Below are 17,623 nucleotides of genomic sequence, written 5' to 3'. Positions count from 1 at the left end.
TAGCCATGAAGCAGCTAGAAGGCTATGCTGCTCGCTGGCTTCCATCTTTGGGTAACAGCCAGAGAAAGATGTCAACAAAAGACTACCCATTAGAAGTTTTTTGGTCGTCTAAGCCTGTGTTGCTGAGGCGCTGCAAGAGCAGCCTCATGAATAAAGAGGGAACTATCCGCATAAACAATGTACAAACTCATCACGCACTTCAACCTATAAATCAGAGCGCCATCTCTAATGATGGCTCCATGTCCTAGCCCAATATTTCAGCAGCTGTAAGATGCCCAGAGTAACAGACCACAATTTGAAGGAAAAGCAGTGAAGCAGGATGAGGAAACATATCCCATTGACCACGAATCCCATTGGGTGCAATTCATCTGACCGTCGGAGGAGAAATACTTCTGAATCAAAGCAAGAGGCCCAGGATGCCCTTCTTAAAAGGCTGACATTTCAAACCAAGATGAACCTCCCATCTACTGACCACATCCATAAGAGCCAGAATCCAATTCCAGACGGTCCCTGTTGAGCGTATCTCAGAGCATTTGAACCTGAGAGGAAACTGCACCCTCTCTGCCTCCAACAGGCCACCCAGACACAGCTGCCGTTGGCGACGAGTGTGAACTGCTCTAGCAGCAAAAAGCGCTCAGGCAGTAGTGGGATCCGCTTCTAAATTTGCATCGCTGCCATCTGTCCATCATATGATTGGCACCTGCAATACCCAGTGTCCACAATCTCGTCCACATGTCCTGGGAAGTCTGTGGCATGGCTTGGAGGGCTCAGTGTCCAATGTACTTTCCCTTGGATATGTGTTGGGGCCGCCGGGGTGTCAGGCGGCGGCAGAGGTCGCCGAGCTGCACTCGGACATTGGCTGGCGGCACCTGGCGCACACGGCAGACTCCGTGCAGCAGCGCAGTGCCGCCACGTTGGCCAGCAGCTTCTGCCGGTCAGTCATCAGCACGTCCAGCATGCGCCGCTCGTTCTGTGCGTACAGACACATACGTCGCTCAAGCGGATGCATGTTGCAGTGCACGGGACTGCCCAGATTGCCCCCATCACAGCAATGCAGACCCGGCCACGCTAGGCGCGGGCTCTCCAGCCTGGAGCATTGCAAAACAGCAGGGACTCGCCATGCCACAACTGCAACTTGCCGCTGCCCGCATGGACATCAGAGTCAGAAGTATGCCCTGCCCGCTGGCCACAAGGCGATTGCACATTGAAGTGTTTCACCTGGTGTTGCAGAACACTACAGAACCAAGAATTGCTAGATAGGAATTCAGAAGGGCACAATGGTGCAGCATGCGCACACCTGGCGAATTTCGCGCAGCTGCTGGTTGGCTGCCGACAGCGCCTGGGCCTGGCGCGCGAGCGAGTGCGCAAAGTGCACGATGGCCGACTGCGTCGCAAACGCGCGGTCCACCAGGCGTCCCACCACCACATGCAGCGCCCCCTCCAGCTGCTGCACCGCGCTGTCCGCCCCCTCCTTCCCACACCTGCTCCCAAAATAGAGAGTGACTCGTAAAATCCCTCTCCTGTATCCCAGTTGCAGTATGTGCACAAACGTGCTGACCGCCGGCCGCGAGAGTCGCTGCTGTCGGCAATCTGTGCCCAAGCCAGAGTAAGCCTGTCATGCAAGGGTGGATCCAAGATCACATCCTGGTCGCTGAGCCAGGCGTTCACAGCAATTAACAAACCATCAATAAATGAAAAAGCGTCCCTGTCTTGCAATACTGGAGGCCAGCCGCGCGCCTGTGGTAGAAGGTTGGCAGATATGCGCGTGGTCTGATTGTACGGGCTTTCAGTCACTGTAAATGGCTATTTTTCTTTCATGAGGAGAAGCAGACATGGGGTGCATGTTGCGTACCCGCCAGGCGCTTCGTCTGTGCTGGTGGACATCGTCTGCAGCCAGGAGATGACAGTCTCCAGCCAAACGCCCATGCACTTCTCTGCCTGCGAGCTGTCAGCGCACGACAGCGCGGCTCCAATCTGCACGCACGCACTTCACACACTCAGCCAGTCTCGAACCAGGCAAGACATGGCGGAATAAGAACGGTGTCACCTAATGCCACTGCCCTCGGAACATACATTTGGGACAACTGCTGCATCCCTGTCATCATTTCTGGCTCCCATCTGTGAAGAGGGTGAGGCACCAACCCACTCGTGACCACTGCCTTGAGACTGCAAGATGTGCAAGACTTGTCAGCAGAGAGGGTTGCAGATCGCACCTCAGCCGCGCTGGGCACGGCTCCCAGCAGGCCGTCCAGCAGCACGCCGGCACCTGCCATCTGGGGCGGCGGCTGAGCCAGCTGGCGCAGGCGCGCAGCCACCTGCAAGGTAAGTGAAATTGTCAGCAAATTCTTCAGTGTGTCATGCACACCGGAAGGTTTGAATCACAGTCGACCTTGAGAGCAAAAGCCTCCAGGTTGTCAGATCTCCATGCAGCATGACAGCCTGACATCAGTCCTGACGGTTTCCTGCTTGGCTGCTTAACTGCTTTACAGGCTGATACTCAGAACAAGTACCCCCAGGTCAGGAGTTCTGACATGGGTGGGAGACAGGATTCTGGGAGGCACCTTGAGGCGCAGCCGAGTGTCGGCCTCGGGGCTGCCTGAGGGGTCCCCCGCGGCCAGAACAGGCGCCAGCCGGTCCAGATTCTTGCGCAGGGAATGCTGCTGCGCAGTCAGGTGGCGCATGGCTGCCACCGCCGCCCCACGCATGCCCGCATGCTCCGCCTCAGACTCCGCCAGCTGGACAGCATTCGCCACCTCATCAAGACACCGTAATGCAGACAGCACACATCCTGATGGGCCTGCTTGCGGCCAATGTCAAGCAAAATGCTAACGAGCTTTCATTTTACCGGGACAGAAGAGGACGTCAAACCAAACGATGGAGCCTTAATTGAGGGCCTCTAAATCATATGGCGCACAATCAACAATGAGAGTGCGTGTGACTGGCAGGTATGGGATGCAGAGCAGCACACCCGCTGAGAGGCGGCCTGGCACGAATGGCAGGGCCTGGCCGGGGCGCGCGAGGGGCCCTCCTCCGAGATCTGCAGCGCGGTGCGCAGGGCCTTGGTGTCGTCAGCGAGCCTATCTGCTGCCAGGGCCTCCAACAGGCGCAGGTTGTCTGCCAGCATGCCTGCCCACGCCGCCTCCTGTCCCACCACACAGGCCATCTTCAGCAGCCTCCCAGGAGCAAATGCTTAAAGATAGTTGCACAGCATTGCACCCTGAGCATCTGGTGAGCATTAGTTGGAGCCCTTTCAGATGTGAGTGCAAAAATGAGTGCAGCGGACTGGCCTGAACTGGACTATGCGGCTACACCAGATGCTGCATGCAGGAATCTGAAATACACACGCACACTAGCAGGGGTGTCCACCTGGTGGGATTTGGCGGCAAAGAGGTGGGTCCACTCTGGGCCGGCCATGTTGGCGCTCGAGCTCAGGGCGACGACTTTGGACGACACAGCGTTGAGTACCGGCTTGTGCACGCGGCCGCTGCATGTGCCGCAGTCCCTCGCGGCCGATGCCCGAGCCTGCGCAGGTCGTATGACTCATCAAACAATCTACATTCAACATCTACTAAAACCGCACCGTGCTGTGCGCATGCCCACAACACGTCTCCACAGACTTTTCTCTCTACGCACACAACAGACAAGGGAGTGCCGTGAACGCTTGAATGAAAGCAAGGAGGGAACGGCGCAGTACCTGGGAGCCTCGGGCGGGAAGGTCTGGCTGGCTGTCCACGCTGCTGATGCTGCTGTAGCGATCGAGCAGTGCGTCGCTGCCAAAGCTGCTGAAGCGCTCCGACAAGGTTTCGCTCTCCAGGCTGGTGGAGCGGCGGTCCTCCCGCTGGAATCCCTGATAAACCACCCTCGCCGGCCCCTGCCATGATTCCTGTCTGCCCTGCGTGCGCGGCAGCCGCGCCAGCACGCTGGCCGGCAGCCCTCCCTGCGGCGCAGACGAGCTTGCACTCTCTGCATTTCCCCTCTGCTCGTTCACCGGAGCATGCATGACAGTCGACGGCGCAGCCTCCCCCGCGCTCTGCGTGCCCTCTGTCCCCGGCTGATCTGTGGCGGCTGGCTCCTGGGGTGAGCCCTCGGAGCTGCGCCTGCTGCCGGGTTCCGAGGAAGCCGGGTGGCAGCTGCGCGGGGAGACGTGCTGCGATGTCATCTCTCGCCGGCGCTCCTCCTCCTTGTGCACCATGGCGTCTAGCCAAGCCGACAGATCAGCGCTCACCGGCCACCCAAGCTCCTTCAGCCGCCTGTGCACACAGGATGTGGTAAGGTGTCTATGCACGTGGCGACGCGTTCAGCAAGGAAGTCAACATGACCTCCCACATGCTGCAACCATCTGCCTTATTGAGAGGTGCATGGGCATTCCCTTTCGGTAGGCGCAAAGTCGAAGGAAAAAGAAGTGAAACTATGAGGCGCGCACTTGGTGACGGCAGGTGCGGCCTCCTGCAGGGAGGGCGGCGGCTGGTTGAGCTGCAGCGCACGCAGCAGGCCGCCCCACATGGCGGCCTTCTCGGCCTGCGCCTGCACGCGCATGTGCTCCATCAGGTGCACCGCCCGCTCCAGCTTCTCCAGCAGCTCCAGCTTCTCCGCAGCTACCCTCTTTGCCGCCGCTCGCACCCGCTCCACGTCCTCTGCCAGCTCGTTCCGCTCCTGCCACATCACCCGACTGCCAACTCAGTACGCCTATTAGTTCCACCCGCCACGGAATAAGGGGCCCTTAAACGTTTGTGGGCATTTTCCGTCAACATGCTTCCCCCGGCGTTGGCACTGTGGCTGGCCGGCACAAAATGTTGGCACCGAAGCAGATGAGGGAGCCACACGCAGCTGCAAAATGCCAGCCAAACAACGAGCCATGGGGTGTAATAAGTGCAGACCTTGCGCAGGTTTGCGATCTCTTCGCGCAGGGACTGCTCGTTAGAGCCCAGGAATGTGGCCACGCAGCGCTGGGCAGCCAGCTGCTGAGTCATGTTGGCCACCTGCTGCGCCAGTTGCTGCGCGCGCGAGCGCTCCCCCATTACCTCCAGTGTGTCCCGCCCCACCTCCATCTCCAGCAGCTCCAACCTGAAATCACCGTAAACACGTGATACTAGGGGGCGCCGCTTCTTCACTCATCAGTATCCCCTTGGTTGATCAAGATCTTGGACTAAGGGTGTTTGGTACTGCCGGATGAGAGCACCAGAGAACTATGCAGCGGGGGATTGTCCAAGAGAAAAGCTGATGATCATTGTAGCGTGCTGAGCACAGGCATACACGGTGCATTTATGAAGAAAAAGAGGGAGCGTGCGCACTTGTATCTGAGATAGCGGTGCTGCTTGGCGAGCTTATCCCGGTCCTCCAGCAGCTGCTGGCAGGCCTGGATCTGCTCGATGCCTTCTGCCCCGCACGGCCCAGAACCCGCCCTCTCTGAAAGGCCCTCCTCTGACCCGCTGTCTGGAGCTCCTACCATGCACTGGCCTGCCCACCTTTCTGGTGCACAGCAGCCGGCCGAGGATGAGGCTCCCTCTGAGCTGGATGCAATGCAGGCTGCAGCGCTGCGTGCCGCCGACGGCCGCCTCCGGCACGGCGCGGCCGCCGCGCTGTCGTCCAGCAAGGGCTGGCACGGCGGCCCGGGGGCAGCGTAGAAGGGGCGCGTGATTGTGCCAGCCGCATGCGCAAGCGCGGCCGCAAAGCCGCTGGGCTGCCACTGCAGCTCGCAGGACTTGCGGGACATGAGGAAGCAGCGGCGGCTGCGCAGCTCCAGCAGCAGGCCCACCATGACCACCACCCAAAAGCACATGAAGTAGGTGGTGATGACGTGGCGCGCCAGCTGCCACGCCCTGCGCGCCAGCACATCACATTCTTATGCACTTCTGACACTGATGAAAAATCAACAATATTGGTAACATTTGCTGGTGCCCTACATGTGACAATTCACGAACAGCACAGCTTGCTGTCAATTGCTTTTGCTTCAATGCAGGTGCCACAGAGAGCAGCAGAGGGGCGACAATGGTGCTCACGTGGTTATGACAGGGGCGGAGTGCAGGGGATTATACTGCCTCTGGATGGCCCCCACTACCACCCACCCCACACCCTCCACTGCCAAAATGGGAGCAAACACCGACACGCGGACCTGAAGCAGCAGCGATCCACCGGCGTCAGAATCCATTAAGAACCTGGCGCGAGCTAGTCTGAATATGACAGTATGACAAGGGTGCACTCCAAACAATTCTAAGTGCCAATCAATTGTGGTAATCAATATTGAGAATCACTAACGACGGATGTTTCATCCTTGTGCATGTCAAATGAACAGAGTGAACAGTCACCCTCAGTCATTTGCCGGTAAGAAAAGGAGCACACCTGGCCGGGCAGGTAGTTGATGGCGCACATCATGATGTTAATGTGGTGCCTAATCGGGAACTCCTGCCCGAGGGAAGTGAGCGCCAGTGTGACACTCGTCATTGTCACAAAGTTGCACAGCTGGCAGAACACCTGTACATGAAGCGCATGAAAATCAAGCATCCGCTGTCGAGGTGAGCCTTCATCATATAGTCACCCCTCATTTTAATCTGCAACAGCGCTCACCTTTACATACTCGTGCCATTCCTGGAAGAGCCTGGGGAGTAGGAGGGAGGCTGCCAGGACCAGCAGCTGGATCATCCCGTCTGTGAAGTAGAGACCGCAAACCAGGAGCGCCTCAGGCTGAGGGCCATAGGTCTTGTGAGCCTCCAGGATGGCCACGAAGAAGATTGCTGCGTCCACTATCCTCTGACCCCTGATCAAAAGGTGACATGCAAGATGTGAGCATCATGGTGCACTTCCTCATCAAGGCCGGCCAGGTGCCTAGTCAAAGCAAGCCCAACACGCAAGACGCGCCCTGTGCACCTGCAATCCTACAAGAGGAGGCACGGGATGGGAATCAATTGAAGCAAGATTCTCACCGCATGAGTGGCTGATTGCTGACACCCACGTGCCTCACAAAACCTTTCTCCAGTGACACATCAGGGAACTCCAGCGTCCCTTGCCTTCTCCAAGCGGAAACAATACCGCCCGCCATTCCCTCAATCTTAGTAAATGTGTTCTTGAACCCTTGTTCTGATCGATCCTGCTCCCCGACACCAGCAAAATCCCACGACCTTCAGGCTTCAGCTCTTAGACAGGTGGGCAGCTCTCTGACAGATGGGTAGCTCTCTTCCGGCGTGAGCTCAACGGCACATCTCGATCACCTTGATCGCGCAAGAACAGAAACTAAAATGCATCCGGACTGACCTGGACGGCGTCAACAGCCCAGCGGCCGTTGCCTTCTCCTGGGACGCAGAGCAAATCCCTCGATTACCCGTCCCGATAGCTTGGACCTGGCCAAAGATGACCCTCACCCCATCTTCACGGCCACAACGGTAAGTGATGACAAAGGTGTATGCCGCCAGAACTCGGCCGAAGAACGACCCGCTGCTGACATCTAGGAAGGAGTGGACTGCACTGACTGATACTTGCGTGATATGAGGGATCTGAGATCCACGTGTAAGACGTTGGCCTTGCTCAATGGTCCTATTGCACAGTGACACTGGAAATCGATAGCAGTGTTATCATTCATCCCTTGCCATTGCCTGTTGAAGCTACACACATTGCTCCAGCGTTGTTGGCCATCAAGCGTCTGGCAATCCATCGATTGAGTTGTGTTGCTAGAAGGGAGGGCTCCTCCTCGACACCATATAGTCCAATATATCAATATATATCCGGATCATGGAGGTCGTCCACGACAGGGTTAGTGCCGTTAGTTTGTGCCACTCCTGGGAAAAACATCCTGCTGATGACCTTCCTTCATCAACATTTTGTGTGCTGCAGAGAGTGATTGTGTACCCAGCTTACATCGATAGCAAGAAAACCATAGCTGGTGGAAGGAAAATCACCAAGGCAAAAGGTTTGCTTTCGCTTTCAAAGCTGCCTCTTGCTCTTGCTGAGTTAGAAGCTGCTGTTCTTCACCTGACGCCAGTGTTTGCCATGAAGCCTGCGAGAACCCAACCGCCATGGAAATTGTGGACTGCTGTAACATGGCCCTCAAGCTGCAAGCGGAGCTCGAGGTCAGCCAGCCTGCCTTCATACCCTGAACCTTCACGACTGCTTCTCTTTGCCAAAGAGCGATTGGTTTTCTTTGCCAAAGAACGTTAGTCCATCTTTAAATGTGGTCATGATCTGGTCAGGAGACGAAGGCGTACTCGAGAGACTTTCTGATGCGGGGACGGGCACGTGTCAAGCTGTTCAATGACAGTGGCGCCCCTATAAACCCAGCAATCCCAAACAGTAAGAACCCTTCTTCTCATCCATTATCATTGCCCTCCCCTGCTCTCCCAGGACATGTCTTCTGCCCCTTGGGTAGAGAGATCTGCTCGGACCTTGTGATGTGATGCCGGAATGGGTGTGGCAGGGAGACTCCTGTATGAGAGGGTAGCAGAACTGTGCCCGCGGCATCCTGGCAGGTCAAAGAAGGCGCAGGCAGCGGCTGCAGCAGCCAAACAGCAGGCGACAGCCACCAGCAGCTCAGCAGCTGGCTCCTCCAGCAAATCTGGCGGCAAGAGCGGGAAGAAGAAACGGAAATGATTAGGGAGTCACTCAATGGTTGGGTGTAGATGAGAGGTGTCCTTAGCTGAGTGTATACGAGTGTCATGATGATTGTCACAATGATTGATCCTACTGCTGTATGCCCTGCATGTTCAGCGTATCCTAGATACATCATCTCTGTAAAGGCATCAAATGGACACAGACATGCCATAAACTGCTACCTGAGCGCTGAACGTAAATTTTACAGACTAGATTTTTCAAATAATCGCATCCATAAGTTATTGAGATTTGTATTCTCAGCAAACACGACTATCTGTACTGGTAGCCGGTTGGTTGTGCACCCCATCCCGCTGTACACATGAAGGGCGGATACATAAAACTGGGCAAGGGGGGTGGCGGCGGCGGTGGAGGGTAGAACACCCACCAAGGGGGCTGAGCCATCTGAGCACCTGTCTGAGGCTCATTTTGCTGTGCCTGTCCACTGGACAAGGGAATTGTGGTGTCTCCATGACCAACCCTTGGCCCAGAATCTGCAGCCATGGGGACTCCAGAGCTTTCCAGGCCAAAGCTATTGTGCTCTGAGGCTGCCTCCCCTTGGCTCACTGTGGCCTGCACATGTCCATTTTCATGTGATTCCGTGCATGCCGGCTGATCTCGAACCTCCTGTGCAGCAGCCTGCATGGCTGGCCTGATGGCTTTGTCTGAGGCATCCTGCGCTCCATGCATTACAGAGGTTACATGCATGCTAATGGCATATACTACATCCAGCTGGGCCGCATGTTCATGAGCATGTGCCCGACTCACCTTCCCGGCAACAGTCCTGTCAGATACATCTGTGCTGACCTCCACATCACCCTCTCCAACGTCACGTTGCCCACCCATTTTGTGGTAATGAAGGTACTTGTCAACGGCGCTGTGGTACGTTCTGCAGCGCATTGGAAGGTGTGAATCAGGGTGGCTGAGGGAATTGGCAGGCTAAATCCCTTGCTATGAATTTCCTGACCATTGGAAAACCTCACTTGATGATGATATCATTCGGAAAGTCCATTGGGACTTCCTCAGACTTCCAGGATCCACTCTCCCAGGGTTGGTGCTAGGTCAGAGTGTCCAGATCCCCCTTTGATTGGCATCAAACATCAATGAAGTTTATGAAATCATTGACATGCCACGTTCGAGCTGGTTGTCCTTGGGAATTCTCAGCACATCAGAAAGAGGACATGAACAATCGTCAGATCCTCAGCGATCAAGATAATGTCAATGGGCCCCCGATGTATGCATCGCAGCAAACATCTTGAACGAAATGGGGCCTTTTATCCGGGAAATACTGTTCTCCAGCTTGTTCAGGCCTGCATGATGCAATCGCTCTCTTGAGATGACGTCGACGTGGTCAACGCTGACCAAAATCTGGCTTAGCAGCACAATCCTGGCATGAGGGCTGCATTACTATGTACATTGACATTCCGTCAATTGCACATGTCAAAATTAGCTCCTAAACTCTCTGAGAATAAGCACTATCAAGCAAAGAATGCAGTCGCTTCCTGCTGAGACACACCTAACTTCACTTGACTGGGTCTAGCCTTCATTTGGAGCTGATATTTAAATGATTTGCACATGTGCCGTCCATTATATCACATGCCTTCATCGAGGATGCTTTTGTGACGGACCTCGTAGATTTTTCTTATCCTCACGGAGTTCACATGTAATCTAAGGGCCCTCCTGGTACTCATGCACCAAAATCCCTAATGGTTGGAGGCGCGCATTCCGTCTATTTGAAATTGCTAGATATAGTATTCCTCCTGAAGATCTGAGAAATTTCCCAGGAGAAACTGGTTAGGCATGTCCTTTGAACCAGATGGTGAGCACGTCTGAGCATCAAACACGATACATGTCTGGCAGTGCTGCCTCCACGCAGCAAAGAGGAATTTCTGGGGAACTATTGGACACTGATAGTCACGACAAGCAGATCAAAGCCATCAAGTCATCCCAGGAGCAGGAGAGGCTTGACATTGACAAAGGGGAGCAGCAGCCGGGGTGCAGGAGGCAATCCTGGCCATCCTCTCAAGAAAATCACATTGAATCAGAGCATGCTCAATTTCGACCATCGAGCACCCTGCGCACCGAGGAGAAACCCAGCAGAGAGGTACGAAACGGTGATAGTTCACTTGTTGGCAACTCTTCAAGTTTCAACATGCAAACCCATCTTGTTTGATTTTGCAGCAACATGTGTGTCTTAATAACGCCAGATATAATGCAGGGTGGGAATGGCGGGCACAGACTTTCATCACAGTCTCCAGAGAGGAAGCGGCAGAAGCATGGAGAGCAGGGAAGCGACATGCCAATGGGCAGAGCAGCGAAGCTGCCTTGTACGGGGGCTACTGTTCAGAGCCCCGGCGGCAAAAATCATGAAACATCACCGCAGCATGCCAACGGCAGTGCCCATGCAGGCAAGTTGATCAGTGACATCGATGTGGAGCCCAAACGCTCGGATAGCATTCTTTGACCATTGGAGACTTGTGCTGTAACCAGAGCTTGTGCAAAATTGTGCCATGCATGCAGGCAAAGCCAGGAGCAATTCAAAACCCATAGTGAGCTTCAGTGACGAGTTGGAAGAGGATGAGGGCGCGTCTGCATCATTTAGCCTGGCCAAGACCACAAATGAAAGGTAGGATGCATGCGCTGCGTGGATTGATATCTCATGCTTTGGGAATCTGCTTTTGTGTCGCTGGTGCAAATGGGAGATGGACATGTGCAGTGACAATCCAGCAATTAGACAATTACGAGTATGGATGTGTAGGTTCAAAAAGGAACAAGCGTCACAAATGGCGATGCCAGCACCCACGACATATACAGAGTCCACATCTGTACAGGAGTACAGTGCCCTAGGCAAAGCAGCTGCCTCCCTTGGCCAGCTGTCCTTTGGCGTCTCTCATGCAAGAGGTGTGCAATGACCTTTGTGAGCCTCAATCAATCTCCAGCTGTCCTTCTGTGTGAAGTTATCTCATAATGTTGTTGTGATCATCAGGGAAGTTCCTTACCACAATTTTTGGGTGTCTGGTGGCTGGTGAAGGTCAGACGTACTTCGCTGAGCGTGGCGGTGACATCAAAGGACAGTTCTGTGCTATTGCAGGAGCGAGGCCATACATGGAAGACCGGCATGTCATTGTGGCAAATTATAGCCCCACAGGGGGGCGGGGCCTGCTCGACTCGGATGGCATTCCCCGCAGCTACGCTGCAGTCTTTGACGGCCACAATGGCTCACAGTCTGCAGAGGATGCCTGCTCTAGGTAATGATTATCATGGCGCAAATAGTCACACAGAACACCTGACTCAGCTTCCAAATTCGGGTCTTCCTGCTTCAACCTCTACAGCAAAGATGCTTGTCACACTCTCGCAGACGTCTTGCCTGTAGACCCTCTTCTTTGCATGCTGAATCGCACATGTTGCCCAGAAGTCATCAGTCCAAAAAGTTTCAGAGAAGGTGCAAGTGGCGTGAGGTAGCTGCTCGCCGGCGCAGGATGCACGTGCTGCTGGCGGCGGAGCGCGGCTTTGCCGGCTGCACGGGCGCGGCCGGCGGCCCCGGCGCCGACGCGGAGGCGGCTGGCATGCGCGCCGCGCTGGAGAGCGCCTTTCTGGCAGTGGACCGGGAGATCTTGGACCGCGCGCGGCGCGAGGGCGGCCGAGACGGCAGCTGCGCCCTGGTCGCTGTCCGCATTGGTGCCTGCCCCTCTTCCCCCTGCTCTGTGTTGTTGTTGTTCTTCCTTCTGAGAAAGTGCTCTTTCTGCAATTCCATGCTTCAAATTCTAGGGTCGATTGACTTTGCCTCGTGAGAACATGAACCCCAATCCTTGGCTCCTGTTCATATCTAGCAGCACGCTTCTCCATATTGGAGGGTTGTGAGCTATTCGCCGGGCTGCCTTCTCTTGGCTCGTGATGGTGCCCCACAGCCATTGGGGTTGGGCCATGTGCGCTGAATCATGGAGTGGCAATCCATGAGCAGGCGTGGTGGGGTGTGGCTGCTATTCAGACAGGGGTTGTCTGCGGATGCAGGGGACTCGCTATGGACAGCACATGCAGGGGACAGCCGCGCTGTTCTGTCGCGCGGTGGGAAAGCAGTGCGGCTGACCGAAGGTGCTGTTCTGCATTGATCCACCCCTTTGCTAGGTGTCCCACGTCAGGATAAACCAGAGATGCAAGGGATTAGGATGGCCGCACAGCCTGTCCACCTTGTCATGTGGCTCACCTGTCTGCTTGTGCCTCTTCAATCTTGGAGGACATGTCGGTAGGATCAGACCTTCCTGGCGGTCATGCTGTCCCAGAAGACATGAATCCTTCCCATGCTGTTGCCACCTGCGCAGTTGACTGCTTGTTGGAGGAGCCTAATCCTGGGTGACTCCTAGGCGAACCATGCAAAATTGTATTACACAAACTTTCCTTCAGGGCAATAACAAGGCCTTCAGGGAACAGAAGTGCAGCACACAGGTCTGGCAACGCAAGGTTGCACTTTTGCTCCGTGAGAACAATTGGCTCGGCCCATCAGAAACACACACAGAGGAGCCCTTTTTAAACAATGGCCAAGCGGAAAGATCTGCCTGCGTCGCAGATCACAAGCCGAGCCTGGAGCGGGAGCGGAAGAGGGTGCTGGACAGCGGGGGGCGCGTGGAGTTCCAGAGGTGCTGGCGCATCATTGCGGCGGGCACCAACGAGGACGCCGGCCGCTTCACGGGTCTCGCCATCTCGCGCTCCCTCGGTGACCTCGGCTTCAAGGAGCCTCGCCTGTGCGTGGGGGCCCCCTATCTATTTTCCCATTTCCCCTCTTCTATTTGCTGCTCTATGCAATCCAGTGACCCTGCAGGCCAGTGCATAGGATAGGAACAAAAGGAAACTTTGGTGAGTAAGAATTGATGACATGCATGACATATTGGGCTTGCCTTAATCTCCCCATGGCCGAGATATTCCAATATATAGTGAGGACCCTGAGGCTTGAGTGAGGTGGGTTAAAGGCACCCTTGAGGCAGTGCAGAGCAGCGTAGAACCTTGAAAAGGGTCATGCAACGCAAGGGCTTGTCAGGTGTGACGCAGGCTGTGTGCTATTTCCATGCAGTCAATAGGCTCAATGGGCGTGACACGGAAGGGCCTGTTGTCACTGACGGAGCATGCTAATTCCGCTCGTGTCACTTGGGGTTCAGGTTTGTGGAGCGGATACCGGATGTGGGCAGGGAGCAGCTGCTGCCGGGGGACTCCATGATCATCATGGCCAGCGATGGGCTGTGGGACGTCCTGGGAGACCAAGACGCCGTCAATATCGCCGAGGTAATTGCCTGTTCCCCTGTTACTGCCTGTCACCCCGCACAAGGCAATGCAGTTTGCGCAGGAGTTGCTTTGATACAGCCCACATTTGCCCGGGCTGGCCAGGGGAGGTTGGTAGTGATCAAATAGCAAGCACCGTGCCCCCAGATGTCTGGATTTTGCTTGCATCTGGCGAGACCAAAAGGATAGGATGTGTGGCAGCCTTGACCGGGAGCTTTTCTGCAGACACACCTTGCCCTCTTTGCAGGCACAGCATCTGGCAATTAAGTTTCACATCATCTGGAGCAATTGTGCTGGGCACACAGCAGCATTTGACACTGTAGGTTTTTAGGTGCAATACGGCAGAGGAGGCTGAGACCTGCTGGGCTGTGCAGGAGGCGTTGAAGCCCAAGCACCACAAAACGCCGACAGCGCATGACAGAGACCTGCTGGCAAAGGCTGCGTCCAGCGCTCTGGTCTTTGCAGCACTGAAGAAGGGCAGCCTCGACAATGTCACAGCGGTTGTCATGCTCCTGCGCTGGGACTAGCTCGTGATCCAGTCAGCGGTGATCGATCATCGAGCGCAGCTCACAAGCTACAGCGGAATTGCATGCCTTTGCAGCTCAGCGTGGTGCTCGCAGGGGATTTAGACAGTGTAAAGAGTTTTGGATCGCAGTGTTGTGGCTCAATACAGGGAAGCCACATGTATTCTCCATGGTCAGCCTCAATGATCCCTCGAGTGGGCCAATATAGAGCCGCCCTGCAAAAATCAGTGAGTCTGGCATTTCTAGCTAGCCAGCGCTGGGTACAATTGACCTGAAAAACTTGCATCTTATTTAAGAGAACGGATAGCGACTGTATAGAAGTATTGGCAATGAACATAGCTGTGGTTTTGTAACTGCAACATTACCATATTTTGACTTTCCAGCATGCTGTGTTTATCAAGTTGGTGATCATTTGCAATAAGAACAGGGATAATGAATAGCACATTACCATTTGATTTTCAGACTTCTCCCAATTAGAGTTCTAGAGTGCTCCAGGGAAAGTGCAGACTCAGGCTTCCTAAGCGGCGCAGTGAAAAGTAATTACAAGGGCCATCTATTTCTGATTTTGGCTACTTTTCATATGCATCTTGGACGAAATGAAGCTGCACCATCATCTTGTAACAATTGCAACATATCATTGCCAATTTTGGGCCAATGTCACATTGTCGAATCATCCATGCACGGTGCACTGCCTGACAGATCTGCAAGCTGAAAGAATCGGCCGAATAACTTTCCTCTCACAACACATTAACGGGGTCCGGTAATGAGAACATGCACCATTGCACTGTTCTCATTCGCTCATCACTTAGACCCTCAGAAGGTCATCTGAAAGGTCATATCCGGGACGCCTGAGACAAACATTAATCACATGATCATGAGGCCCCAGGGCCACATGATCATGTCTTACCCTCCAATCGGCCACCCTGATCATATCTTACCTCCCAATCGGAAAGCATTAATCACCCCTGCTCGGCCAAGCCTAGGCTTAACCAGTCTGCTGTACAACACTGGCAGCTTCTTGACGCATTCCATAACATTGCAACATTGCCTCACTGAGGCGCCATGCGTTGTGGGCCTCCACTGATCAGTCGATGGGTGAACGTGACAAGGAACGCCCACGCACTGGCGAGCGCGATCTGCAACGCATATTTCAAGGAATTCAAAATTTAAAAAGACCCCACCCTGAGACAGATATCACTGACACATGACTTCAAATACATGCCAAGAGCAGACTTACTGATAACGTCTCAGCTGTGGCAAGCCGCACCGTCCCCGCATGAGGCACAGCACTGGCACGTGCAATGACTGAAGGTTTCCCGCAACAGCTGATCAATGGTGATTTCCAATGAAGGACTCAAAAGAGCAAATAAGAATGTATGGGTGTGAAGGGCGCAAAGTGGGGGCCACCTGTCACGGTCGTAAGAGGGCGAGCGGCGGCGCACAGGCTCGTAGGAGGGGGAACGCCTCCGGATGCGCTCGTACGACGGCGAGCGGCGGCGATAGCGGTCTACACTCGGAGAGCGCCTTCTGGACGGCGGCGGGCTGCACCCAAAAATATACCAACAGCAAATCAGTTACCACTCACTTCTGTTTCCATTAAGAAAAAAAACGGCCAATAGTGAATTATTGTAATAAATACAACAGGTCGGCGCACCCAAGCCAAAGGCCATAGGGCATACACGCAGGGCATCTGCAGCCACATCTGCGGGGCCTACAAAGGTCTGCAGCCTGTAGGTTGCTTTACATCTCCTGTATCAGTAAGTCAGTGTGACAGAGAGTGATGCAAATAGGAGAACAGAGCGAGCGCCCATGAAGGGAGAAAGGCTGACTCCCAGGTTCAACAGAGAGCATCAACAATAAAAACACATCTCGGCCCAGGAGGTCAATTTTGCGGACCACACGTGATGCCTCACATCCGTTGAGGGTTCTCAGGTGTGACTTCCGAAAATGCACAGCGGGGCGCGGAACACCGGGTACCCGGAGCGAGAGAGGTTTAGAGCAGGGGTGGTGCTGGGTGTGTACCTGCGCTCTCGGCCGCGGTAGGAGTCGCGCGGGGCATCCTGCCAGCGAGGGCCCCTGTTCTTGGAGTGCTCCACGCGCTGGAAGCCAACAACTTGCGATCAAAGGCGGTCAAGATTCAGGGATCTGCAAGGTGTCAGGCCATGTGCACCAATGTGCCAGCAAGTATGAAGAAAAACATGAGGACATTCGTTCAGACGCACCCATCCCTTGAAGCCATCCAATTTGCGCACAGCATCATCTGCGTCCCTTGGGTCCTGCACAATGTATGATAATGCAGGTTCACACAACCCTGTGAGGCAAGCTCACCATGGACATCAACACAAGCAGAATAACAAGCAGAACATACAAAGGTGCGCACCTCGTACTCCACAAAAGCTGCAGAACAGACACACAAACAAGCATCAGTCCCTCATAGTTGGCAAATGCACACGTCCTTGAACTACGTCACGCGCTGAAATGACAGGCAGTGGGTGCCTTGACCACAGAGGCACCGAGCCAGAACAGACCAGCGGCTCACAAAAGAGTGCAGCCGGTGATGAATGATGATGCAGGTGACGAATGACGAGGTGGGGATGTCATTCATGGGTGGAGTTGTGGAGTTGAGAAGTGCAGGGATGTTGAAGTTGGGGAGAAGTGAAGCTGATGGTGGGGAGTTGAGAAGCAGCCAGATGAGGAAGTAGATGAGAACGCTACTAGCCACACGAGATGTCAGCATATCAAGTAAGGTTTACTCCACTTATCAACCAAGAGCACGCGCCACGTAAATCCTGCTGGAGTTCCTCACCAAATCCAGGAGGCTTGCGGGCGACCCATACGCTGCGCAGTGTGCCAAAGCGTATAAATTCCTCCTCTAGATCCCTCTCTGCTGTTGAGGACGGCAGGTTTCCTAAGGACATCCAAATTCACGATTACACACAACGAGGCCTCAGTTAAAGAGCTAGACAGAAGACTTGTCAGAACGAGCACAAGGTAGAGAATCCCAGATGGAAAAAGAGCACTCCAGAAACAACTGCTGATCGGTATAAGAAAGTGGGAGACTGCGCGCACCAACGTAGATTCTGGAAGCCATCCTGGGCGACTGTTAAAGAAACTCTCTGATGCTGCTCGAAGTAGCTGCGTCAACGAGTCGTTGACAACGACTCCAAGACTCTCCCTGTTTTCAAGTGAAAGGTTGTTTTCATTTGGCTACCAAACTTACGGAAAAGTATCCAAATACGGGAAACCGCTGTTCC

General features: G+C 54.5%; 4 protein-coding genes across 4 annotated transcripts; 2 read left to right on the top strand and 2 right to left on the bottom strand.

Moving 5' to 3' along the window:
- Positions 1–817: 817 nt before the first annotated feature.
- On the bottom strand, positions 818–7,036 carry COCSUDRAFT_67887 (hypothetical protein; the record flags this gene model as incomplete). Its single annotated transcript, XM_005643904.1, has 15 exons — positions 818–970; positions 1,298–1,481; positions 1,853–1,974; positions 2,214–2,315; positions 2,562–2,735; positions 2,969–3,142; positions 3,367–3,522; positions 3,695–4,250; positions 4,424–4,653; positions 4,878–5,064; positions 5,292–5,819; positions 6,000–6,112; positions 6,340–6,471; positions 6,565–6,754; positions 6,921–7,036. The coding sequence occupies 15 exons, from the start codon at positions 7,034–7,036 to the stop codon at positions 818–820; spliced, it is 3,117 nt and encodes a 1,038-aa protein (XP_005643961.1).
- Positions 7,037–8,030: 994 nt separating this feature from the next.
- On the top strand, positions 8,031–8,577 carry COCSUDRAFT_58702 (hypothetical protein; the record flags this gene model as incomplete). Its single annotated transcript, XM_005643903.1, has 3 exons — positions 8,031–8,060; positions 8,181–8,280; positions 8,405–8,577. 3 exons carry the CDS (start codon positions 8,031–8,033, stop codon positions 8,575–8,577), a joined length of 303 nt encoding a protein of 100 aa, XP_005643960.1.
- A 3,087-nt stretch (positions 8,578–11,664) lies between these two features.
- On the top strand, positions 11,665–13,974 carry COCSUDRAFT_19722 (protein serine/threonine phosphatase 2C; the record flags this gene model as incomplete). The annotated part of the gene is made up of 5 exons (XM_005643902.1): positions 11,665–11,822; positions 12,053–12,252; positions 12,586–12,666; positions 13,139–13,313; positions 13,725–13,974. Coding segments are annotated over 5 exons (864 nt in total), but the record flags the coding sequence as incomplete, so codon positions are not given.
- Positions 13,975–15,535: 1,561 nt separating this feature from the next.
- Positions 15,536–17,460, bottom strand: COCSUDRAFT_58700 (hypothetical protein; the record flags this gene model as incomplete). The annotated part of the gene is made up of 7 exons (XM_005643901.1): positions 15,536–15,551; positions 15,777–15,911; positions 16,323–16,468; positions 16,592–16,645; positions 16,750–16,766; positions 17,176–17,277; positions 17,439–17,460. The coding sequence occupies 7 exons, from the start codon at positions 17,458–17,460 to the stop codon at positions 15,536–15,538; spliced, it is 492 nt and encodes a 163-aa protein (XP_005643958.1).
- Positions 17,461–17,623: the final 163 nt, after the last annotated feature.

The sequence above is a fragment of the Coccomyxa subellipsoidea genome, assembly GCF_000258705.1.
Source record: "Coccomyxa subellipsoidea C-169, whole genome shotgun sequence".
NCBI classification, from domain to species: domain Eukaryota; kingdom Viridiplantae; phylum Chlorophyta; class Trebouxiophyceae; family Coccomyxaceae; genus Coccomyxa; species Coccomyxa subellipsoidea.
This window is presented reverse-complemented; position numbering and strand designations above follow the sequence as displayed.